This window comes from Oncorhynchus masou, chromosome 30 (assembly GCF_036934945.1).
Source record: "Oncorhynchus masou masou isolate Uvic2021 chromosome 30, UVic_Omas_1.1, whole genome shotgun sequence".
In the NCBI taxonomy this organism is placed as follows: Eukaryota; Metazoa; Chordata; class Actinopteri; order Salmoniformes; family Salmonidae; genus Oncorhynchus; species Oncorhynchus masou.
Window position 1 is genome coordinate 466,142 of NC_088241.1, and position 25,378 is coordinate 491,519.

A 25,378-nucleotide genomic window follows, 5' to 3' on the forward strand; every position below is an offset into this window, starting at 1 on the left:
AATAAGAACAGTAGGGATGTCTTATACATGAACCCTTAAAATAGCTAAGTCAGAGAGCTTCTATTCCAGACGTCTGGTCTGGTTGGGCATAGATAACACACATGAAAAGGCATCGTTTTACAAAAAAACCCATTAAGAGCTGATAGCCTATAGGCCTTGTTGTAATCAATACTACGGTCTAACTACTGTAGACCTATTTGACGTCTGGACTTGACTGTTCTTACTTTTTTTGCCGAATTACTGGTTGGAAGTGTGGCCAAACAAATAAAACAGCTAGAAGTTGGGTTTATGATTAATCTACTGTCATCTTTTAACATATGGAGACAATATTGACTGGTGGTGACGTAAAGAGTTATTGACAGCATACAGCGACATGACCACAATGGAAATCGCGCGCCACGCCAAACAGACTCTGCACGCCCCTGCGCTCCGATTTGATGCTCTCTGAGATTCTGAAAATACACGAAGGAGAAAGACAAGTCCCAAGGCATGAATACAATATTTAATCAACTATATGTACACTCTAAGCGTCCGTCTTGCTGTATCTATTGACCATCGATAGTTGTGTGCTCAAGTTTACCGAGATCCAAAGTTGTCAGGCAGCGTTCATTGAACGCATGCGCATTGCATACACTATCCAGCTCAAAATAAGAGTTAAAACAGAAACGAGGTGAGTTCCATAATTTTCAAACAATATAATCGCCGTTATACATTAAATGTTGCAAATAACAATAGTAATCGATAAAGCATCGTTCGTTTTATAATTTGCACCGGTTCTTATTATTTGTACTGTGATTTAAAACCGTAAAGATAAATCGGAGAGTCAAGTTTCTATTGAAGAAATTAAAAGCAAGCAATTCTATATTTTAGCCTTGAACAAATAAGGCAGTGTAGGGGCGGTTATTTACTTATTTATACCAACTAATGTGGAAGTCCGTTCCTAAGCATTTTCTAACGTTCAAGACATGGAAACTTATTTATTACTGGTTGTCCTTACTTCGCTACACCAAGCCAAAATGCTAGTCTCAGTTCCTAGCAGTCTAGCTACCAGTTTGAATTGAACCGTAGTGACGCTTTGCTAGCCAGAAGCAGTTAGCAAGCTAGCTGGCAGCTAGCTGGCTGACATTCCGAGACAAGGGGAAAGTAAAGGAAACGGCCATGATGAGGGAAAACACTAACCTATGAAATTGCAGGGTATATATGTGGTTTTATTTGACAGACACGGCCCTGCATTCTGTGTTTCAATAAATAACTTGAGTCATTTACATAGTTTTAACGTGTTGGTGGCCTCTTCCTTTGCTCCGCCATTTTGTATAAGACGAATGCTAATCATGGGCGCACGTACACTTTATTTATGGTCGAATAAATTCGAGGTTTAAACTTGGGAACGTAAACTGACAGCTGTTGAACAGCACACTTGATTGTTTACTTCCCATCCGTATATTTCAGTCAAAAAATATTATTTCTGACCAAAATATAGTGTTGATGCAGCGTCGAGGCGAAAACGTTATATCGTGATCTTGGTTTGATTAAAAATCACGTAAATTTGACCTTTCTATGCAGAACACATTGTTTTCTTTAAAATCATTGATTATTCTACCACCTCTGTTGTCCGCGTCAATGCAAACAGCCGATTTAATAAGATACTGTTAAAACAAGGAAAAGCTGAACTTGTTCTTTTAACTTGTATTTGACACGTCTCTCACGGTGTTTGTCAATATTTGTGTTCTGGGCCAATCCATGCAGCAGTGCTTGTGCGTTTATTTTGTGCTATTTAGCTTTAAAAAGTAAAATATTTACTTGTTTTGCTTCATATAAGTGCATGCATGTATTCCTCAACAGTCGCCCTCTAGCGGCGATGGGATGCGGTTCTTTAGTACCCGACTTGCACGCGCTGGTTGACTTCTTGCAGGTACCCACCTCCCTGTACTTTTTGTGCCAGGGATATTTTTTTGTTTGTTGATAATGTCATTTGATTGATTGATTTGTTTTTATTAGCTAATAAAAATTAAAAAAGACATACACACACTACATTCATTTAAAAAAACTTAACAAGGATTGCTAAATAAAGTCAGTGAGTTATTCCCATTGTGGTCCCTAAAGTACATGGTGGAAAAATGTTACAAAGATACAGACATATCTTATATATATATATATATACACACTACATTCATTTAAAAAAAAAATATATATATATATATATATATATATATTGAAAACAACACATAGACATTTGAGAAAGATCTGTTAAATGGATACAATTTCAGTTTTACTTTGAGAACATACAGACAGACCTATTCTAGCCCATATCCTTGCATGAACAAACACCCACACATCTTGTCTTAACATGAGAGACAGACAGATGTCATTTGGCAGTGTTTCCCCATCCACTGCTGAAATGGGCATGCTGTCTTAATTAAAATCAAATGTTATTTGTCTCATGCATCCTAAACAACAGGTGTAGACTTAACAGTGAAATGCTTACTGATGGGCCCTTTCCAACAATACAGAGAGAAAAAATAGAAAAGTAATAGAAAAAATGAGAACACAAGGAATAAATCCCCAATGAGTAAGGATTACTTTTTTTATTTCACCTTTATTTAACCAGGTAGGCTAGTTGAGAACAAGTTCCCAATTGAAACTGTAACCTGGCCAAGATAAAGCATAGCAGTTCGACACATACAACAACACAGAGTTACACATGGAATGAACAAAACATACAGTCAATAATACAGTAGGAAAAAAAGAAAACAAAGTCTATATACAGTGAGTGCAAATAAGGGAGTTAAGGCAATAAATAGGCCATGGTGGTGAAGTAATGACAATATGGCAATTAAACACTGGAATGGTAGATGTGCAAAAGATGGATGTGCAAGTAGAGATACTGTGGTGCAAAAGGAGCAAAATAAATAAATACAGTATGGGAATGAGGTAGATAGATGGGCTGTATACAGATGGGCTATGAACAGGTGCAATGATCTGTGAGCTGCTCTGACAGATGGTTCTTAAAGCTAGTGAGGGAGATGGGAATCTCCAGCTTCAGTGATGTTTGCAGTTCGTTCCAGTCAGTGGCAGCAGAGAACTGGAAGGAAAGGCGACCAAAGGAGGAATTGGCTTTGGGGGTGACCAATGAGATATACCTGCTGGAGCGTGTGCTACGAGTGGGTGCTGCTATGGTGACCAGCGAGCTGAGATAGGGTGGGACTTTACCTAGCAGAGACTTGTAGATAACCTGTAGCCAGTGGGTTTGGCGACGAGTATGAAGCGAGGGCCAGCCAACGAGAGCGTACAGGTCGCAGTGGTGGGTAGTATATGGGGCTTTGGTGACAAAACGGATGGCACTGTGATAGACTACATCCAGTTTGCTGAGTAGAGTGTTGGAGGCTATTTTATAGATGACATCGCCGAAGTCAAGGATCGGTAGGATGGTCAGTTTTACGAGGGTATGTTTGGCAGCATGAGTGAAGGAAGCTATGTTGCGAAATAGGAAGCCAATTCTGGATTTAATTTTTGATTGGAGATGCTTAATGTGAGTCTGGAAGGAGAGTTTACAGTCTAGCCAGACACCTAGGTATTTGTAGTTATCCACGTATTCTAAGTCAGAGCCGTCCAGAGTAGTGATGCTGGATGGGCAGAGTAGTGATGCTGGATGGGCGGGCAGGTGTGGGCAATGATCGGTTGAATAGCATGCATTTAGTTTTATTTGTGTTTAAGAACAGTTGGAGGCCATGGAAGGAGAATTGTATGGCATTGAAGCTCGTCTGGAGGTTAGTTAACACAGTGTCCAAAGAAGGGCCAGAAGTATATAGAATGCTGTCGTCTGCATAGAGGTGGATTAGAGAATCACCAGCAGCAAGAGCGACATCATTGATGTATACAGAGAAGAGAGTCGGCCCGGGAATTGAACCGTGTGGCACCCCCATAGAGATATACAGAGGTCCGGACAACTTAGCTATATACACAGGTACCAGTATTGAGTCGATGTGCAAGGTTACGAGGTCATTTGGATGTGACACCTGTCTGGTTATTGATTGATTGGGTGTGTTCAAGTAGTAAGGCTAACAAAATTTTGTGTTAACGAGTGAAGTCAGGCGAGGTGCATTTGCAACAACCAAATGTTGGACACTGTAATGGTTAGCTGTGTATAGCAATGTTTTTTACACCGCAACAATTCAAACCCGAGGCAGACAAAACACTTTGGTCCTTTAATATCCTGCTGTATGTAAAATATTGTGTCTATAGCTTGGAAACAAATCAATGTGATTCTGGATGACAACATAATACAGTTTATTTCTACCTATAGGGCTTCTTAAAGAAATTTGTTTCCTTGCCATGATCTTAACGAGAATCGCGATACTGGTATCTTCCCGGCCCAAGTAATGGTTTTCCAACAGAAAGCAGGGTAGCCTAGTGGTCAGAGTGTTGGACTAGTAACCGAAAGGTTGCAGGTTCAAATCCCCTAGCTGACAAGGTACAAATCTGTCGTTCTGCCCCTGAACAGGCAGTTAACCCACTGTTCCTTGGCCATAATTGAAAATAAGAATTTGTTCTTAACTGACTTGCCTATTTAAATAAAGGTAAAATAAATAAGATCAACATGGCAGTGTCAACATACCTGCTATTGTGTATAAACGTTTTTCTTCATAGATGTCGAAATAAACTTTTCTATATCACACACTCACAAGCTGAAAACATATGTGTACAATTAATTGGTTAGAGAGAGGTCTCATATCACTTTTGTATCCCCTATCGCTTTAGAATCGCAGCAAAGTTGGTTATATACCCCTGTATATCGCCTCGCTGTTGTTATTTGGCTGCTGCTCTTTTAATTATGCTCTTATATTTTTTAAATGAATTATTTGTAGGTATATTATTTGTTTTTTAAACTGCATTGTTGTTAAGGGCTTGTAAGTAAGCATTTCACTGTAAGGTCTACCTGTTGTATTGACTGATGGATTGATTGATGTCAGTGCAGGAGGAGGAGAGCAGGGAGAGATGACTGACACCCCACCCAGCGATGGCCCCTCCCAGGGGGCAGAGTTTGACATGATGGGTGCTCTGGATTGGCAGGACGGCATCGCCACACTGCCCGGCAGCGACATCAAGGTTTGTGTTTGTGTGTCTGTGTGTGTGGATACTACAGACAGGTACTACAGACAGGTGTGTGACTGACTGGTATCTCTCAGTTCCGTATGACAGAGTTTGGAACTTTGGAGATCGTGACAGAGCCAGAGGTCAAAGAGGCAGGGCCAACCCCCCAGAACCCTGCCCAGTCGAAAAGCCCCACCCCTCCACCAGAGGCCCAATCAGAGAGCAGTGCAGCCTCCTCGGCAGCCAAGGAAGTCCAGCCACTTGCACCCAAGGGTAAAGTAAACATATGGTTATGAAGGAGTTATAACATTTTGACTGTTTATAATAAGTGTGTCGAATTTAGACTCATAGCTCTGATATATGTCAGCACTGTGTATATTAGCGTACTACATACTGGGTGCTCTGCAGATGGGGGCATAGAATTACAAAGCTTCAATATTATTCTGCTCTTTCCCCCAGCTCAAGGCCCTGTGCTTCTGTCTCTAGAGGAGGGTCCCACTGTGGAGGAGCCGAGAGTGGAGGCGGGCCCCAGGGCGGAGGCGGGCCCCAGGGCGGAGGCGGGCCCCAGGGCGGAGGCGGGCCCCAGGGCGGAGGCGGGCCCCAGGGCGGAGGCGGGCCCCAGGACTGCGATGGCTAGCTGTAGGTCGTGTGGGGGCTCCGGTCCACTGGAGAGTTTCCTCCAGGGCAAATACTGCAGCTCTATTTGTGTCCAGCCCTCCAGTGGCAGGTAAACATGTTAGCTGTTCTTACTGTACTGTATTTTAGAAAGCATATTGATAGCAGTAACAGTTAAGACCCAAAACAGTCATCACATGAGCATAGTTCCTAGAATGACCTCTGTTCCGTATGTGTTTAGGTCATCACCCGGAGAGCGGAGGGAGAGAGATGGGGGGGAGGGGGGACTGGGGAAACGAGTGAGGAAGAAGAGGAAGATCTACATGGACTCTGGTGATGAAGACGAAGACAACCAGGAGGAGGAAGAGGTGATGATAGAAGATGTGGCCAACGCTGGTCCTGAAAAGCATTGTAATGTTCTGTGTGTGGCAGCTCACCTGCCGATTAGTGACTATCTCTCTCTTCAGGACAAGTCCAAGGCTGTCAAAGGGAGGAGAGCTGCTAAGCTGGCAAAGCTAGGTATGTCCTATTATTACACTGAGGGGAGGGAGAGGATGGATAGATGAGAGGATGGATAGATGGAGGGATGGATTTGTTGGGAATGACAGGGGCTGGAAAGTTTGTCCAATCAGGTAGTCCAGGGGTCATGAGTCCTGCAATCCTGCTGGTTTTCATGTCACTGATTGGCTGATGTGGCTGTTTTGTTGTCCCACCCCCAGTGACAACCCAACCCAATAAGAAGCGATCCTGGAGCTGGCCCTCCTACATGGAGGAGGAGAAGGCTATAGCTGCCCCCCTTAAACTGTTCAAGGAGGTGAGGCACGCACACTTTATCATACTCTCTCTGATACACACACACAGCTGTACAGACATGTGAAAGAGTGTTATGTGTGTGTGCCTCGCAGCACCAGTCGTTCCCTCAGAGCAGGAATGCCTTCAAAGTGGGGATGAAGTTAGAAGGACTGGACCCCTGTCACCCCTCTCTGTTCTGTGTGCTCAGTGTTGCTGAGGTACGTGTCTAACAGGTCAGACCAATAAGATATAGGAGGAATGTCTGCTTTCTAACAACTAACCCTTCGCTTTCCCTCATTTCTTTGCGTTCCTTCCTCTCTGTCTCTTTCTCTCTCTGTCTGTCTCAGATCCAGGGTTATAGGGTAAGGCTTCATTTCGACGGGTATCCAGAGTGCTATGACTTCTGGGTAAATGCTGACACCTGGGATGTAAAGCCGGCAGGCTGGTGTGAGAAGATGGGACACAAGCTGCTACTGCCGAAAGGTCCACACACACACCCCAGACACAGATACAAACACATCCGACACGCATACACACACACCCGACACCCATGCACACACACACACCCGACTCACACCTGACACACATACACACACACCCCAGACACAGATACAAACACACCAGACACACATACACACACACCCGACACCCATGCACACACACACCCGACACACACCAGACACACATACACACACACCCGACACACATGCATATTCTACCGACTGTACAATGTTGTGTGTGTAGATAGACAAAACTATAACCTTCAACCTTTTGTGTGTAGGTTGTAAGGATGGGGAGTTCAACTGGAACATGTATGTGAAGAACTGCAGAGGTCAGCTGGCCCCCAAACACCTCTTCAAGAGCCTCAACACGGTGAGCCTACCTGACAGCCTGTGTGGATCCATTAATAGTGTGTTTGTGTTGTGAATTAGTTGGTGACCTTCGGCCCATTCAACCAAGTTTGTATATGAACTATGTGGGTGCATGTGTGTGTGTAGTCGGTGACTCCGTCAGGGTTCCGTGCGGGTATGAAGCTAGAGGCGGTGGATAAGAAGAACCCATATCTGATCTGCGTAGCGTCCATCGCGGCTGCTGTTGACAACAGACTCCTCATACACTTTGACAACTGGGACGACACCTATGACTACTGGTGTGATGCCAGCAGTCCCTACATCCACCCTGTAGGCTACTGTGAGGAGGCTGAGCTGACCCTCACCACCCCTGCTGGTGAGACACACACAAACATATTTCAACGCTTTATTTGGATACATGAAACATTGTATAAGGGTGTGTGTTGTGGTTTCTCCTCTCAGAGTATAAGCACCCGAGGAGTTTTTCCTGGGATAAATACATGGAGGAGACTGGCACACAGGCAGCCCCTGCACGTGCCTTCAAACTGGTAAGACACTCACATAGAATTGACACTCAAAACATATGACACATGCAAATTACATTGTTGGTGTTGATTGGGAGGCCTGGGGGAATTTCACATGAAGTTCCCCAGGGCTCTGTTCTGGGTCCACTGACAGTCTTTATTTATGTCAGCTACACCCATTACAAAACATGTATATTAATCCATCTGTATCACCTGTTAACTCTTTAATGTGTCCTGTAGCGTCCGTGCCATGGGTTCCAGGCTGGAATGAAGCTGGAAGCTGTCGATAAGAGGAATCCCATGCTCATCCGCGTAGCAACCATCGCAGAGGTGGAAGACCACCGACTGAGGGTATGCTGTGTGTGAGAGTGCAGAATGATTATTGTGGAGTAGTGTGTGTGTAACTCTCTGTCTTTCTCAGATCCATTTCGATGGCTGGAGTGAGGAGTACGACTACTGGGTGGATGCTGACTGCCCAGACCTGCACCCTGTGGGCTGGTGTCAGAAGACTAGTCATCCCCTACAACACCCCTCCAATGGTGAGACGCACACACTTCCAAAAAATGTACATGATTATAACTTTGCTAAAATCCATAAACATTTCCCAATCAGTCCCAAAGTGTAAGATTGGCAAAAAGGTGCATGCAGAGAAAATACATGTAGCTCAAATGATTCTGGTTCTTCACAGCTGCTGGAGTTGTTGGTTTGTGGGGACATAAACACTATATGGTGGTGGTGTGTTTCTGTCGCTTTGTTTAAGTGTGTGGGGTCAGGTCACTCTCTGGAGTATTTGTCTCTGTGTATGTGTGTCTGTGTGTAGTATTAACTCTGCGGTGTGTTTCAGGCTCCACTGATATGCTGGTCCTCCCAGGGCAAGGCTGTCCTACCCCAGGATGCAATGGGGTTGGTCACATCCGTGGACCGCGCTACGGAACCCACTACACGTCAGTAACAAACACACACACTAACTGTCAAAAAGGTTTTGTTATCAGAACACGTCATACAATGACTTGTGATCTGTGTGCTGTAATCTGTGAGCAAGGTGATGTGTGTTCCTGTTCTGAACTTGTGTGTGTGTGTGTAGGGGGGTGAGCTGTCCGTACTCGGAGATGAACCTGAACAGGGAGGGCCAGGTACCAGACCGTCTGAGTGGAGAACGACCTATGACCCTGGGTGGGCCTCATCACCGTGGGCGACGCCCAGACCCTCCTCCACACACCCAGACAAACAGCCCCACCACACCGGAGCAGCCCGAGCCTGCAGACGACTCCCCTCAGACCAGGTATGTGTGGAACATGTAACAGAAGGGGTTCGGAAGAGCTTCCATGACTTTGTTTATCTGACTGCAAATAAAGTCTGGAGTTGTGGACTTGTTTCCATGGTAACAGTTGTTTCTATGGTAGTGTAACTAGGGGGCCGACGGTTGACGAGGGTGAACGATCCAGGTGCAGCAGTCAGAGTGAGCCACCAGGGGGCTCCACTGAGCCCATCAACGACGGAGCCAAGGCCAAGAGGTAGCACACAGACTCCACTCTCTCCTACCAAACTCTAGAATGCATGATGGAGCAGAGTGTTTGTTGTTGGTTTACTAAGAGAGTACAATGCCTTCACAAAGTATTCACACCCCTTGACTTATTCCACATTTGATTGTGTTACAGCCTGAATTCAAAATGGATTACATAGATTTTTTTTTCCCACCCATCTGCACATCTAATGACAAAGTGAAAACATGTTAGAAATGTTAGCCAATTTTTTGCCAATTAACACAGAAATGTCTCATTTACATGAGTATTCACACCTGAGTCAATACTTTGTAGAAGCACCTTTGGCAGCGATTACAGCTGTGAGTCTTTCTGGGTAAGTCTCTATAAGAGCTTTCCACACCTTCCACACTTTCCCATTATTCTTTGCAAAAGTCTTAAAGCTCTGTCGAATTGTTTGTTGATAATTACTAGACAACCATTTTCAGGTCTTGCCATAGATTTTCAAGTAGATTTAAGTAAAATCTGTAACTCGGCCTCAGGAACATTCACGGTCTTCTTGGTAAGCAACTTCAGTGTCGATTTGGCTTTGTTGTTTTAGATTATTGTCCTGCTGAAAGGTGAATTCATCTCCCAGTGTCTGAACCAGGGTTTCCTCTTGGATTTTACCTGTGCTTATCTCCATTAGGTTTAATTTTTAACCTGAAAAACTCCCGAGTCCTTAATGATTGAAAGCATACCTTTGACATGATGCAACTATGCTTGAAATATGGAGAGTGGTACTCCATAATGTATTGTATTGTATTTGCCAACAAACATAACATGTTGTATTCAGGACATAAAGTTAATTGCTTTGTCACATTTTTTGCAGTACTACTTTAGTGCCTTGTTGCAAACAGAATGCATGTTTTGGAATATTTTATATTCTGTAAAGGCTTCCTTCCTTTACTCTAAGTATGGTTAGTATTGTGGAGTAACTACAATGTTGTTGATCCATCCTTCTACCACAGCCATTAAACTCTGTAACTGTTTTAAAGTCACCATTGGCCTCATGGTGAAATCCCTGAGCAGTTTCCTTCCTCTCCAGCAACTGAGTTAGAAAGAACGGCTGTATCTTTGTAGTGACTGGGTGTATTGATACACCATCCAAAGTGTAATTTAGATGCTCAAAGGAATATTCAATGTCTTGTTTTTTTAATGTATTTTTTACCCATCTACCCATAGGTGATCTTCTTTGCGAGGCATTGGAAAACCTCCCTGGATTTGTGGTTGAATCTGTGTTTGAAATTCACTGCTCGATTGAGGGACCTTACAATTATCTGTATTTGTGGGGTACAGAGATGTTAAACACTATTATTGCCCTCAGAGTGAGTCCATACAACTTATTATGTGACTTGTTAAGCACATTTTTACTTCTGAACTTATTGACTCAAGCCATTTCAGCTTTTCATTTTTAATTAGTAATAAAAATACATGTTTTTAAACAATTCCACTTTGACATTATGGGGTATTGTGTGTCGGCCAGTGACAAAACACAGCTCTAATTAATTAATTTTAAATTCGGCCTGTAACACAACAAAATGTGGAAAGATTTGTGGTGTGTGAATACTTTCTGAAGGCGCTGTATGTTGTCTTTCAACAGGTCTGCTCCAGTCCCAAAGTATCTGAAGCTGCACGTCGTCAAGCAGGAGAGTGGAGATGGGAAAGGTAGAGGTTCTGCTCTCAGAAATAGAGAATGAGTGTAACGCTGTGTGGATTATATATTGTCTGTGCATGTCTATTGATGATATTTACAGCGAATTTCTCCTCCCTCTTCCCCAGACTCCCTGTCTCTCCAGCAGGCGCTCCATGAGTCAGTGTTCTCCCCGGGTGGCTCCTCCTCTCCCCCTCACAGGGTGGCTCTGTGCTGGGACAAACACTGCCAGCTGCTCCCTGAGGTCCTGGGCCTCACAGCTAAGAGAGTTGCAACCTGGACCGCCGACGAGGTCAGACATGCACACATAAACACATAGGCAATACAAACATGTACAGGCGCTCTACGCATACTGTACAAACCCACATATTGTGCAAAACACATACATTACACATATACCCAATACAATAGCTTTGTGTATCCTATTGCATTTTAATCGTGTGTGTGTGTGTGTTAATGTTTGTTTCCCTGTGGGTCAGGTGGCCAGTTTTGTCAAAGGGCTCCCGGGCTGCAAAGAGCATGCTGCCACCTTCAGGACAGAGGTAAGAGCTGCCATTTAAAAACCCAACTTTGTGAATCGTAAGAGACACACACACTCCTCTCATCTGCTGCTCCTGGTTGGTGTATCCTATGACAATTCAACCAAGTCAAATTCAATTCTGCCATTGACATTCAAACACTCACACACACGTTCTGTGTTGAAGCTTATTTTGTGTCTCTGTGTATCGCTCCAGCAAATGGATGGAGAGGCCTTCCTGCTTCTCACCCAAGCAGACATAGTCAAGATCCTGTCAATCAAACTAGGCCCTGCCCTCAAGATATACAACGCCATACTCATGCTGAAGAACGCTGATGAGGAGTGAGACGCCCCCTCACGCTTCATTTCCTCCCACACCCGACCGCTGTATCTGAATAGTCTAGAGAAGTTTAATCTCTTTCTTTGCCTCCTCACCTTATTGTCTTTGGTCTTCATCTGCACTGATCTGAGCACGTAGGATAGGTCAGAGCAACGTAATGGATGGCCACCAGGAATCTGCTTTCAGCTATCCTGTTCTTCCACATCAGTGTAGAGGAGTAGAGAGGATGTACCTGGTGTCAGTGTAGAGGAGTAGAGAGGATGTACCTGGTGTCAGTGTAGAGGAGTAGAGAGGATGTACCTGGTGTCAGTGTAGAGGAGTAGAGAGGATGTACCTGGTGTCAGTAGAGAGGATGTACCTGGTGTCAGTGTAGAGGAGTAGAGAGGATGTACTTGGTGTCAGTGTAAAGGAGTAGAGAGGATTCAGAGAGGATGTACATGTGGTGTCTGTTGGAAGATCTTAATTGCATACTCCTCGTGTCCTCTCCTCGTCTCCTCAAAACCCATTAGATGAGAGAGCCAGAGGAGAGAGGACGCGAGGATTATGCAATTGAGATCTTACCTGTCAGACAGACATCACAGACAACCCAAGAAAGTGTTTTATACTTTAACATAGCAACAATTATAATTTAAAGGGGTAATCTGGAGTTGAAACAATAACAAAGCAGGAACCCCACCACTGTTTTGGCCAAAAGCTGAGGGATGGATGGGGCTGGAGAAATGTTACCGCTCTCAAATTCACAGACAGAACTATGTATACAAGGACTGACCATCAAAATAATGTTTTGAGGCTATACAGTGTTTGTTTACATTTACTTTGTTTACCAACATTGAAGATGAACAAGCTTATATTTGGTGTTTTGGGGTTCTGATGGTGTACGACAGTTGAACTAAGCTCATGAGGCATTTATAAGATATTCTTCGAGAATCAATGGGTATATATCAAAAAATGTATGTAGCAATTGCAGATTGCCCCATTAACCTAAATGTTTTTCTGAGTGAGTAAGAAATGAGCAGTGGGCACCTTTTAAAGTTCATTCATCTTTAAAGTATTGATATTGAATTCAATTTTAAGGTAGACTCAGTGAAATGACGTTGCCATGAGCAGCTCCACAGATATTGAGATGAGTGAGATGCAGGACCTCAGTGTCTGCGGAACAGGAGGCTGGTGGCCCTTTAATTGGGGAAAACGGGCTCATAGTAACGGCTGGAACGGAATCAATGGAATGGTATTGGTTTCCATGTGTTTGATAGCATTGCATTCCCTCCATTCCAGACATTACTATGAGCCGTCCTCCCCTCAGATGTGGATGGGTTCGCTTCACACTGTTCCCTGGCCTGGCTACCGGGAATCAAAACAGCGGAGAAGTTGTTGTGTGGGAATTGATCAACAATGCTGTTTACTTTCAGCATCTACGTCATATCGCTGCGTCCACCTTAAATATTATAATTTTTAAAAAATCTGCTTTTATTTTAAATGTTTGAGGAAATGGTGCTGAGCCCTGAGCAGATGGAACCAGATTAGTCCATACATGTTTTTACTGGAATACTTGTTGAGTTCTTATTTATTGTTGTGAAAGAAACTCACCATGTAGTTTACCTCTCTGTCAGATGGATACATTCCTCTACATGTCCGGGGCAGGAAGAGGTTGGCACGTCTCAAGGCTTGGGTGGAGGGAGAGGATTGGTTTGTGTGTGTGTGTGCGTGCGCGCCTATCAGATGTTTATTTAAAAGGGTGAATGTTATAGCATTGGAACTTTAAGGAAAGCTGGACTTCAGGACTAATTCAACTGAAGAGAAATGTTTTTCTATGTACCTGCCTTAGAGCTAATGGTAAAACACTAATGAAATTGGAACGTAAAGAAAGAAAGACAAAATTCATCAATTTGTTCTGAATGAATATTGCTTCCTGTTTCATTGATCTTTGTGTACACCGTGTAAATAGTGTATTATAGCTCTGGGGTTGTGACACCCTGCATCCCTATAGGAAGTGGTTATTTGGAAGCTTATGCAAATCAATACCAATCTTTTCCAAGAAATTAAAAATGTATTTTTCTTTCCATTGAACTGAGGAATTCATCTTTTAAAGCTTTAGTGAAATTTTGTAAACTTTTTTTTGTCAATCTCCTCTGTGCGATACTTTGGAAGTGTGTTGCAATGAGCTTAAATGTGTTTATCAACAATATAGTTTATATTCAAAACTGGGATTTCTGTATTTTAATTTAAGGGGCATTGATAAGTGCTGTTGACTTGTGAGATGGTGTGAGTGGTGTAGGTGCATGATGGCTTGTGTTTGCTGGAGTGTGTGAGTGGAATAGAATAAATGAAATGCAGTCTCTGGGGTTGTATATTCTTCTAATGTGCATACTGCCTTAGGGCTTGGTTATCCACTCTTCTGATCTGTTAACCAAACTGATCTGTGGTCATCATTACCTTGTGTCAGTGGTGTGTCTGTATCATGTCTCAGATTCACAGGAACTGACACCACACCTGTCCTGTCCACGGACACACCTGGTTATGTCATAAGCTTTTCTCCATCCCGGCCCACACCAATCTATTTATCAATCCCTCTTCTCCTCCCTTCATCCCCCCGGTATGCTGCTGTTCTAACTAATAATAACTGCTAGGATCCCTGGGGACTGGCCCAAACCAGCCAACGATTCCCACGACCCCTCACAACCAGACACAGCTTATTTTGCTAACAGACACACACAGTCTTGTTTAACTATCCTTGTGGGGACCAAGCAATTGATTCATATTCAAAAATCTAATTAACCTAACCTTAACCCCCTAGACCTAATCCCTAATTCTAACTGTAAACCCTAAACCTAAAGTAGAATTTTCCTTGTGGGGTCCAGCAAAATGACCCTAGTTGGGATATTAAAACCAAAAAAACACACACAGAGCGTAATGCTCTGTCTTACTGCTTCTGAAACATCGAACAATTCCAAAAAGAAAAGTGTGCGCATAGTATAGAGTCAAGTCAAAAGGCAACTGAAACATTTAGGCATATTTACTCATCGGGAATTTATGAGGACCAAGATCTCGCATGCGCCGTAGTAGCCTACTCGCCGCTTTAAACCAAGGCTGGACAGATGTTAAGCAGCCTGGTTGAGGGGTGAAACATTTTAAAGAGGGAGCTGAAGAGTCAACGCTGACCATATTAATGTAGGGACAAAATAAATAATGGGCATCATGTTGAGAAAATAGTTCCAGATATGTCAGCAGCAGGAGCGACACGGAAATGTCCACAACCGAGCAACAGCCAAATCGAGGCAAGTAACCATTATCGGAACGTTCTCAAAAATCTGAGCGCAGCACATGAAAAGCAAGTGTTAATTTTAGTTTGTATTTGGTCCTACTTTGACTTACTTTTTAAAACATTATTCAGACATCCCCAATGTCAAAAAGGCTTTAGCGACAGATAACCATAAATGAACAGATTACCGTTCCATTGCATCCGGAATCGGACAACGCAACTCCGCTCTCTCGAGAAAAGTTGTCGAGGGTCTGCTACAATGTTGCACAAGTTCAACCCTTCGATTCACGTTTTTGACCGATGTTATTGCCATCATTTATATAATGTTATGTAAAATCTACAATTTCAGAACTTTTTGTAATCTTTAAATGTCTCTTTTTTTTGCATTCATGTTCTTTGTTTAAGTGACGGAATGATTGCATGTTATGTTCAAGCAATGCCCCAAATCAGACAATTACTTTATGTGAAATATAATAGAAGCTACATCTGGGACTTGGTCAATTGAGAGTTACCACTAGGACCATATATTATCAATTTAGGTCAGAATTGGACGCCATTGATATGTCTGTCTTGACAGTGCTTTGTTTTATTATTTACATAGGCTATTGTGGAATATTTAGTTGGAGTTTAAATGTGACGGCTACAGAGAACGGACTTGTGTACAGGGTAATCTAGCGTGGAGTTTAAAAGGGGGCGCGAGAGACTCCCATACTGCATCTCATTAACTCCTGGGGTTCTTATCACCTCTGTCACTTCCTGTTGTTTACAAAGTCAACTCTCAAAAATCCCTCTCACTCCACCCCACCCTTTTCCCCCTGTCTTTTTCTCTTCCTCTGATTTAAACCCTTTCTCTTCCCCCTTACCTCTCTCTCTGTCCTGTCCTCATCTTCTCTCTGTCCTGTCCTCATCTTCTCTCTGTCCTGTCCTTATCCTCTCTGTCCTGTCCTCATCCTCTCTCCCTTCCTCCCTCTCCTGTCCCCGTCCTCCCTTTTTCTCCTGTCATCGTCCTCTCTCCCCTGTCCTTGTCCTCCCTCTTCCACCTGTCCTCATCCTCTCTCCTGTCCCATCCTGTCTTTGTCCTTGCTTTCTCTCCTGTCCCCTCTCTCTCTCTCTCTCTCTCTCTCTCTCTCTCTCTCTCCTGTACTTGTCCTCTGTCTATCCAGTCTGTGGTAGAGGATGACAGCAGCTGGGTCCTGTGGAGCGGTCAACGCCGTCTGCACCCAAGACTCCTCCCACTCACCTAAAACAACCTGCCCACAAACCACATGGCCCTGCCCACTCTGCTTCCCACAGCAACAGAAGGATGAGCTCGAAGTCAGACTCCGCCTCCGCTCCCCTCCTGGGGCGTGGCTACTAGCGGGCGTTGTCGTGGTGATGGTGGGAATGTTTGTGGCCGTGGCCGGGTATGCTAGCTCCACCCCTAACCCTGTGGGTGGGCGAGGCAGCTCCCACAGCGAGCGAATGAAACTGCTCGGCCCTGTCGTGATGGGCATCGGCCTGTTCATCTTCATCTGTGCTGGAACCTTGCTGTATGAGAACCGGGACCGTGAGAACCGAGAGCGTGAGAACCTTGAGAACCCCGAGGAGCAGGGGAAACGCAAACACAAGAAAACAAGGGAATGGCGCCGGGAGAACCGTGATTATGAGGATGTGGAACAGGGGAACCAGAGAGAGCGCTCAGACAGACACTCCCCTCTCCCTGAGGAGTGCCCGCCCCCCCTGCCTCCCAGAGTGCCTAGACAGGAGGGGTTAGAGTTGAACGTTCTCTCTGTGGGGGCGCTGAGCTCACTGCTACCAGGGGAGGGACAGGGGCGTGAAGAGAGAGTCAGAGAGGTGGGGGGTAAAGGGGGGTCGACCCTGCTGACCAGAGTCCTGCACCACCAGGACCCCCCCTCCTCCTGTCCCTCCCCAGCTCCCTCCTCTGTGTACTCTGACTCCTGTAACTCCAGTGAGATCAACTATAATGTTCAGACAGGCTCCCCTATCCACTCTATTCTCCAACTCTGAGATACTACTGTACTCACATCTGTACACGCTTTTCTAAATAAATGCACCACATATTTCTCCATCTCTCTCTGTGGTTTCTATAGGCTGTAGATGCAGTGGAGTGTGTTGGGCATCTCTCTCTACCCCTCTAGGACGGGCAGGGCCAGGGGGAGACAGGGCTAGGTGACGTCAGCTGTGTAGTAAAGTCTCTCTCAGGGGTGTTTGACTGTATTTGGGTTTAGGGGAGGATTCCACTGCAGACAGTGACTGTGGTGCCATCCTGAATGATGCATGTACACACACTAAATACGGCCAGACATTCCACTATGGAACAGGCTGCTTTCGAGAACTTTGATTCATGATGTCGTTTTAACTGTAACTCAAAGTTTTATCTAATATTAGTGACTCTGTTTGTCATGGCTGTTCTCCTATAGGGTTTCTGTTTACACACACCCAAACTTGGCTCAAGAGATGGACGGAAATCATAGCAATGAAAACAAAGTTAATGCCTTCTCATAGTTGGCTGTTGGCTGTCTACATGCTTACTCTTTACTTGAGTTAGATGTTACTACCCACGGGCAAGTAACTGGTTGAATCCACGTTGTTCCACTTCATTTCAACAAAACATTTGCAGAAAGTCATCAACGTAAGGCAATTGCGTCCTTTTCCCACCCAAATTTTAACCTAAATCCAATGTCATTGTGAATTTGTTTTGTTGAATTCACGTTAGCTGACAACTCTACCAAATCTCAGTCTGTTTGCAGTGCATATATGAAGTATATCTTTGCAGCGTGTATGCAGCAAACCTTTGGTCTTTAACGTACACAAAACCATAAGGATGTTAGACTGGATTTAATTGAATGGAGCCCACAGATGCAGATGCAGTAAAAGGGGGGAGGAGGAGGGAGAGATGAAGGGGGAGAGGGAGGGGGGGATTTTAATTGTCCTGAGTGTTCTCCTCCAGCCTCCAATTACACTGTGGAACCGACCAAGGGTTTTTATTGGTATTTCAGGACTGCAGAGTATTTCCTCTGTTGTTCAGACACATGCTGGGATAATGCCATTGAGATTAGTGAGGAACGCCAAGACTGCCTTGCCCTGCACGGCCAGACACATCTACACAACACAGGCACAACAAACACACACACACAACCGCATGCATGCTTTCACACATGCTAAACATCACACACCTCGTACTGCTTTTGAACCATTAACCCCAGTTCACCACCAGTGACACTACCAGGGATAAGATCAGTACTTGGTTTCTCGCTTCTGACTATGCTAATACTGGGAAGTGTGTGTTTTTGTGAGTTTAATGCAGCAGCTGAATTATGTGGTCAGTCAGTGTTTGATTGCCGGACTGTAATCCTGAACATCAGATTAAATTCACATGTAATCCCTGCCTGACCCTAACACTTACTCTCACAATGCTCCACCTATGGCTTCCCATAACACACACAAGCACAAGCACACACCCTCTCTGTCCCACACGGAGATAACCTGTGCATTGTATTTCTACTCTTGCTGTTGCCTCGTTTGTTTAACTGTCTCAGTCTGTCTCTGTGTTACGCAATCCCACAAACAGGACAGTTGTTTTAGTCTCCCTCTAATGTCAGTCATACATTTTATTAGAGTTTATGCAGGATCAGTACTGTGGGACTGGGAGCACTGTCTCTAAGCTGCTTAACTCCTCGCTGAGTCAGACACGTGTGTTTTACCGAGGAGGGAGACCCTACTGGGGTTACAGGACCAGAGACAGAGGGCTGAATCCTAACATCAATCCTAACATGCAAATCACAACTTTGTGCAAATATCCCATTGATCAGTAGATAGTCAGGATCTCAAGTTAGCGTTTCAACTTGGCACCGCAACAACACCTGGGACACCTGTGACCCACAGCAACAACACCTGGGACACCTGTGACCCACAGCAACAACACCTGGGACACCTGTGACCCACAGCAACAACACATGGGACACCTGTGACCCACAGCAACAACACCTGGGACACCTGTGACCCACAGCAACAACACCTGGGACACCTGTGACCCACAGCAACAACACCTGGGACACCTGTGACCCACAGCAACAACACCTGGGACACCTGTGACCCACAGAAACAACACCTGGGACACCTGTGACCCACAGCAACAACACCTGGGACACCTGTGACCCACAGCAACAACACCTGGGACACCTGTGACCCACAGCAACAACACCTGGGACACCTGTGACCCACAGCAACAACACCTGGGACACCTGTGACCCACAGCAACAACACATGGGACACCTGTGACCCACAGCAACAACACCTGGGACACCTGTGACCCACAGCAACAACACCTGGGACACCTGTGACCCACAGCAACAACACCTGGGACACCTGTGACCCACAGCAACAACACCTGGGACACCTGTGACCCACAGAAACAACACCTGGGACACCTGTGACCCACAGCAACAACACCTGGGACACCTGTGACCCACAGCAACAGCACCTGGGACATCTGTGACCCACAGCAACAGCACCTGGGACATCTGTGACCCACAGCAACAGCACCTGGGACATCTGTGACCCACAGCAACAGCACCTGGGACATCTGTGACCCACAGCAACAGCACCTGGGACATCTGTGACCCACAGCAACAGCACCTGGGACATCTGTGACCCACAGCAACAACACCTGGGACATCTGTGACCCACAGCAACAACACCTGGGACATCTGTGACCCACAGCAACAACACCTGGGACATCTGTGACCCACAGCAACAACACCTGGGACCCACAGCAACAACACCTTCACATAAAGTAGGATTTCAATAGCACCCCCCTTCATGTGGTACATCATTCAGTCAAGTACAGATGTCCATTAGTCATCTAACCCTCATTGTTGATTTAGGACATCTCATTATTCCCTTTGAGGTGTTTAAACATGTTCATGAAATAATGAAGTGTAACAGGCTTTTTCCAGCGGCCCTGTGAGATAACCTCATCCTCTCCACCTGTTCTTTCCTTTGTAACTTTAAATTAATATTTTTTTGCTTTTCGTAGTGTATTTTTGTAATTACACGGCTCATCTGTAAAATAAACCCTGGTCTCAGCATGACTCCCTGTCAAAATAAAGGTGAAATCGAATAAGTATTTAGATCCCACATAAGAAGCATTTCTAAGAATCCAACAGCTGTTTCTCAAAAAACATTCTCTGATGATGCTACGGTGTTAGTTTATTATGGGGGGAAGTGCAGATATTTTCATGAGCTAGTGAATAGTAACCAGTCAAAGTAGCCCGGACTAGTTACAGACAGATCTGTGTCTGAGCTGATTGGTTAACTAAATGTCTTAGCTATACAATAACACAGTTAAGTACTTAAGTAAAAATACTTTAAAGTACTAATGAAGTCATTTTGGGGGGTATCTATACTTTACTTTACTATTTAGTAGTGTGACCTGACTATTAAAAAAAACAAGAAAATTATGCCATCTGGTTTGCTTATTATAAGGAATATGAAATTATTTATACTTTTGATATTTAAGTATAATTGAGCAATTACATTTACTTTTGAGACTCAAGTAATATTTTACTGGGTGACTTTTACTCACGTCATTTTGTATTACAGTATCTTTACTTTTACTCAAGTATGACAATTGGGTACTTTTTCCACTACTGCAATAACATGCTCCGGATCAGAGCTACCTATATACTGTATATATATATTTAGACAGCTTATAGAGAGCCTCGGTCTTTACCTCTCTGCTCCGGATGCCTGGCCCACTGCGCAGTGCTGCCTCTGACAACAACAGTGATTGGTCTGTGAGAATAGGCAGGTATAATGCGTCTTAATCCAGTTCTAGCTATAGGGGTGCCTGCTCCTACTGTCACAATGGAGCTCATTGACTTCCTCAGGGACACTCCTCGTTTTGTGGTCTCAACTGACCCTTCTCTGGATAGTTTGAAGGATTTATTTCTGAAATGAGGGGATTGATGCTCTGTGTTTTTGCCTTGGCGATGTTAACAGCTTCTGCAGGTAAATCGAGATGAATTGGTCTTTCTCTGATCTGGGTCGTAGTATTTAGGTAGGCTATACTTTAGGTATGGGATGTGAAGATTTTCACACAGAATGTGGGGGGACATAAAATTTAAATATTATAATCATAGAATTATATTATATATATTTCCTGATGTTGTTTTACACCAACTACAGACCAGGGTCATTGTAATAAGAATTTTTTTCTTAACTGACTTGCCTTGTTAAATACATAAAATAAAAAACTCCAAACTGCTACAGCACATAAGATATATATATATATATATATATTTAAATGTGTGTTCATAAAGCATACATAACGTCAATAAGAACATAAACATGACATTGTAGCTACACAGAGCCTCCATGAACATATTCACTACGAAAATAATTATATTCTGTCATACAAATATGTCAGTATCAGTTTTATACAAATACTGGGATTGTTCTGATTGAAGAGGATGGGCTTTTTATGTCTTTAAACACCTCCACCAGTCCTGCAGTCGCTCTCCTTAAGGTAGTTGCGCTTTTTTTACTGAAAAAAGGTTGGGTTGGGTGACTCTATGTTTGGGATGATTACTGGAAGAGAAGATAATTACTGGAAGAGAGTTAAGTTGAGGTTGAGTTGGGTGACTCTATGTTTGGGACAGAGGAGGCTGGTGGGATGAGCTATAGGAGGAATGGAATGAATGGAACAGAGTAAAACATGGTTTTCATATGTTTGATACCAATCCATTGATTCCATTCCAGACATCACAATGAGCCCGTCCTCCAATAGCTCCTCCCACCAGCCTCCTCTGGTTTGGGATTTACTGGAATTAGTTTTAGGTAGCTATTGTAATCCATATAGTAATCATTAGGTCCAGTGTAGTCCTGGTGTGTGCATGCAGGTCTTTGTTCCAACCCAGTGATATAGCAAACACTGGATGAAATACTTCCTAGTTCTAGTTGGTGAGTTTGTGCACACACAACCCTCTAGCCAATTAGTGTTCACCTGAGCTGGCAGGGGCTAACGAGCTAACAGGATGAGAGGGGCTGATGACCAGAGATTAGGAACATCACTGAAACTCAGGGTTTGGATTAGCACTAGGAGCTGCTCCCACCAGAGGTGGATGGCCATGCCAGGTGGTAATGGAGCAACAGTATAGCTGGACTAGCTATAAGCAGTAAGTCTAACCCGAATTTGTACATAGGGTTAGACTTACCACCTAAACCTAATTTCCACCTACTGTAGGTGCTCAAAGTGCTTTACAAACTTACCTCATCCACCATTAATGCTTTTCAGTAGAGGGATGCATTGTGGTATGCTGCTGGCAGATGAACACAAGACACAGCTACCTAAGAACGTTACCTGACTAAACTACTTTAGTTTCCCCTCTTACTGTAACATCTTGGCGCTCTATAGACGCATTCTTCTGTAGTCTACTATAGACGCATTCTTCTGTAGTCTACTATGGACGCATTCCTCTGTAGTCTACTATAGACGCATTCCTCTGTAGTCTACTATAGACGCATTCTTCTGTAGTCTACTATGGACGCAGTCTTCTGTAGTCTACTATGGACGCAGTCTTCTGTAGTCTACTATGGACGCAGTCTTCTGTAGTCTACTATGGACGCAGTCTTCTGTAGTCTACTATGGACGCAGTCTTCTGTAGTCTACTATGGACGCAGTCTTCTGTAGTCTACTATGGACGCAGTCTTCTGTAGTCTACTATGGACGCAGTCTTCTGTAGTCTACTATAGACACAGTGGGTACCGCCAAAGATGCCGTGAGCTACCTTGGATGTGAGTAAGATAGTGACCCATCAGGTGAGAGTATGGCCTTAATCTCTCACCAAGGTTAACCAAAAAGTAAGGTTTCTGGCAAGGAAATAATGTTTTCATGATAGGAAAATACTACAGACACTGGCAGGGCCCCTTGTGCAGTGTCATTTTGATTAGATAATTGATTGTGTGTGTGCCTCAAGAATAAGCTTCAGAAAACTCAGAATAAGCAGTGGTGGAAAAAGTACCCAATTGTCATACTTGAGTAAAAGTAAAGATACCTTAATATAAAATGACTCAATTAAAAGTGAAAGTTACCCAGTAAAATACTTGATTAAAAGTCTAAAAGTATTTGGTTTTCAATATACTTAAGTATCAAAAGTAAAAGTATAAATAATTTCAAATTCCTTATATTAAACAAAGACGGCACCCTTTTCTTATTTTTTTAATTTACGGATAGCCAGGGGCACACTCCAACACTCAGACATCATTTACAAATGAAACGTGTTTACCAGATCAGAGTCACTTGGGATGACCAGGGATGTTCTCTTGATAAGTTTGTGAATTAGACCATTTTCCTGCCCTACATTTATTTGGGTGTCAGGGAAAATGTACGGAGTAAAAATTACATCATTTTCTTTAGGAATGTAGTGAAGTAAAAGTTGTCATAAATAGTAAAGTACAGATACCCCCAAAAACTACTGAAGTAGTACTTTCAGGTATTTTTACTTCAAGTATGTTACACCACTGAGAATAAGATAGTCGTACACAGTGTGTGACTATGCGATCTTGCCCACCTTTCATATTATTTGCCAAAGAGGGTCACAATAAAAATAAACCTTCAATCTTTTTTCATGCATGTAATGTTGTCTCCGTCAGGAGCAGCCTTTGACTTTAAATGATCAATTCTATCAATAAAACACTCATGACTTCTAGCGATTATGTCCCTGTGTGAGAGTGTACTGTACATGATATTACCCTGTGGTCCCAGATGAGGATGATCAGGAGGAGCAACGGGAGGAGGGGCCTCTGCAGTGTTTCCGCTGTGACCTGGGCTTCTGGGATGCCTGCTACACCACCAAAACCAACTGCAATATCGGGGAGAAGTGCTACACTGGCCGAGGGAAGGCAGGTGGGTCACATGGAAAGACATGGCCGGCGGGTGCTGTGTGTGTGAGTGAGGGCTGTGTGTGGGACATTACGCTGCTGGGTTTTGTGGATTTTTGGCAGAGAAGTGTGAAGCAGAGCATATTAGTGTGTTGACAGTGTCTGTGTGTTAACTGTGTGTGTGTTTCTGTAGGTGATGTGTTGGAAGTTAAGTTGCTGGGCTGTGTCAAGGCGAAGGAGTGTGAGCTGGTGACCAATGTGGAGCTCTTCTCCAACACAACCATCTACATGATGACCAGGCACTGCTGCGACACACACTTCTGCAACACCGGACACACACTACCCCTCAACACACTCCTCTCCCTGTCACTGACTACAATAACCATGATCCTCACCTTCAACAGACTACTATAACCACCATGCATCATAAAGTCCCCAGCAGCATACATTTATTCAATTTTCTTAATTCTGTTAATATTCTGTGTTTATTTGTCAAGGAATATGGACAGTAATTAACATATGTCTAATTAACATATGTGGATGTGCCAGATTGAGGCAAAAGTCTCATGTTCAACCCTTAGAAGCTGTCTCTGGGCTTGGGAAAAATTGGTTAGATGGTTTTATGGAATTCAATTTTGAATAAATGTAATTTTCTCATTCTGTTGTTGGCATAAACTAGAAAAGGAGACAGAAAAAAATCCAATCATATTTATTGAACATTCTGAATTGTAACTGAATAACATAATACAAATTTACATTGTCCTCAATCTTGGTTGGGATATTTTAAACACGTCAAAATTACTTTTATGTTCTCCTGCAAACCTAAATATTTCCATAGAGAATACTACAGTATCTCCCATTGACTTTAGTGTTATGGTAAATCCTAAAGTAGTATGCATCAATCTCTTAGACCCATAGGCACAGATCTAGGATCATCTTAACCTCTCTAAACCCATCAGCATCTTGGGGCAACTTCCTCCTACAGTCAGTGAAGCTGAGGTCATACTGGTATACAGTAGTGTTGCTGTTAGACAGACAACAGTAGTGTTGCTGTTAGACAGACAACAGTAGCGTTGCTGTTAGACAGACAACAGTAGTGTTGCTGTTAGACAGACAACAGTAGTGTCGCTGTTAGACAGACAACAGTAGTGTCGCTGTTAGACAGACAACAGTAGTGTCGCTGTTAGACAGACAACCGTAGTGTCGCTGTTAGACAGACAACAGTAGTGTCGCTGTTAGACAGACAACAGTAGTGTCGCTGTTAGACAGACAACAGTAGTGTCGCTGTTAGACAGACAACCGTAGTGTCGCTGTTAGACAGACAACAGTAGT

The 25,378-nt window shown here is 43.8% G+C and overlaps 3 protein-coding genes across 8 annotated transcripts; all 3 read left to right on the forward strand.

The window, feature by feature from the left end:
• The first annotated feature begins 405 nt into the window (after nucleotides 1-405).
• Nucleotides 406-14,242, forward strand: LOC135521726 (lethal(3)malignant brain tumor-like protein 4). 5 transcript variants are annotated; one of them, XM_064947411.1, is made up of 22 exons: nucleotides 627-670; nucleotides 1,843-1,912; nucleotides 4,971-5,106; nucleotides 5,187-5,364; nucleotides 5,551-5,818; nucleotides 5,948-6,074; nucleotides 6,174-6,225; nucleotides 6,426-6,520; nucleotides 6,612-6,716; nucleotides 6,846-6,981; nucleotides 7,280-7,371; nucleotides 7,497-7,725; nucleotides 7,812-7,897; nucleotides 8,114-8,224; nucleotides 8,295-8,412; nucleotides 8,718-8,817; nucleotides 8,958-9,155; nucleotides 9,277-9,387; nucleotides 10,997-11,061; nucleotides 11,176-11,339; nucleotides 11,527-11,589; nucleotides 11,782-14,242. In XM_064947411.1, the coding sequence occupies exons 3-22, from the start codon at nucleotides 4,996-4,998 to the stop codon at nucleotides 11,908-11,910; spliced, it is 2,538 nt and encodes an 845-aa protein (XP_064803483.1). In that variant the 5' UTR covers nucleotides 627-670; nucleotides 1,843-1,912; nucleotides 4,971-4,995; the 3' UTR covers nucleotides 11,911-14,242. The 5 variants fall into 5 exon arrangements, 4 of the variants coding, with proteins under 4 accessions (XP_064803481.1, XP_064803483.1, XP_064803482.1 ...); XM_064947410.1 differs by having other exon boundaries at nucleotides 4,976-5,106; XM_064947409.1 differs by lacking the exon at nucleotides 1,843-1,912 and having other exon boundaries at nucleotides 406-670.
• Nucleotides 14,243-14,972: 730 nt separating this feature from the next.
• On the forward strand, nucleotides 14,973-24,019 carry LOC135521728 (uncharacterized). 2 transcript variants are annotated; one of them, XR_010452602.1, is made up of 3 exons: nucleotides 14,973-15,179; nucleotides 16,327-19,958; nucleotides 23,931-24,019. XR_010452602.1 is itself a non-coding variant. In XM_064947413.1 (2 exons), exon 2 carries the CDS (start codon nucleotides 16,340-16,342, stop codon nucleotides 17,168-17,170), a length of 831 nt encoding a protein of 276 aa, XP_064803485.1. In that variant the 5' UTR covers nucleotides 14,973-15,179; nucleotides 16,327-16,339; the 3' UTR covers nucleotides 17,171-22,308. The 2 variants fall into 2 exon arrangements, 1 of the variants encoding a protein (XP_064803485.1); XM_064947413.1 differs by lacking the exon at nucleotides 23,931-24,019 and having other exon boundaries at nucleotides 16,327-22,308.
• Nucleotides 23,912-25,131, forward strand: LOC135522992 (sperm acrosome membrane-associated protein 4-like; the record flags this gene model as incomplete). The annotated part of the gene is made up of 2 exons (XM_064949728.1): nucleotides 23,912-24,071; nucleotides 24,240-25,131. Coding segments are annotated over 2 exons (381 nt in total), but the record flags the coding sequence as incomplete, so codon positions are not given.
• Nucleotides 25,132-25,378: the final 247 nt, after the last annotated feature.

Coding starts and splice junctions, on each gene's coding strand:
- LOC135521726 (XM_064947409.1), top strand. CDS start 618: ATGCGCATTGCATACACTATCCAGCTCAAAATAAGAGTTAAAACAGAA. Junction 6,521..6,611: donor CCCTTAAACTGTTCAAGGAG/GTGAGGCACGCA, acceptor TGTGCCTCGCAG/CACCAGTCGTTCCCTCAGAG. Junction 11,590..11,781: donor CTGCCACCTTCAGGACAGAG/GTAAGAGCTGCC, acceptor GTATCGCTCCAG/CAAATGGATGGAGAGGCCTT.
- LOC135521728 (XM_064947413.1), top strand. CDS start 16,340: ATGACAGCAGCTGGGTCCTGTGGAGCGGTCAACGCCGTCTGCACCCAA.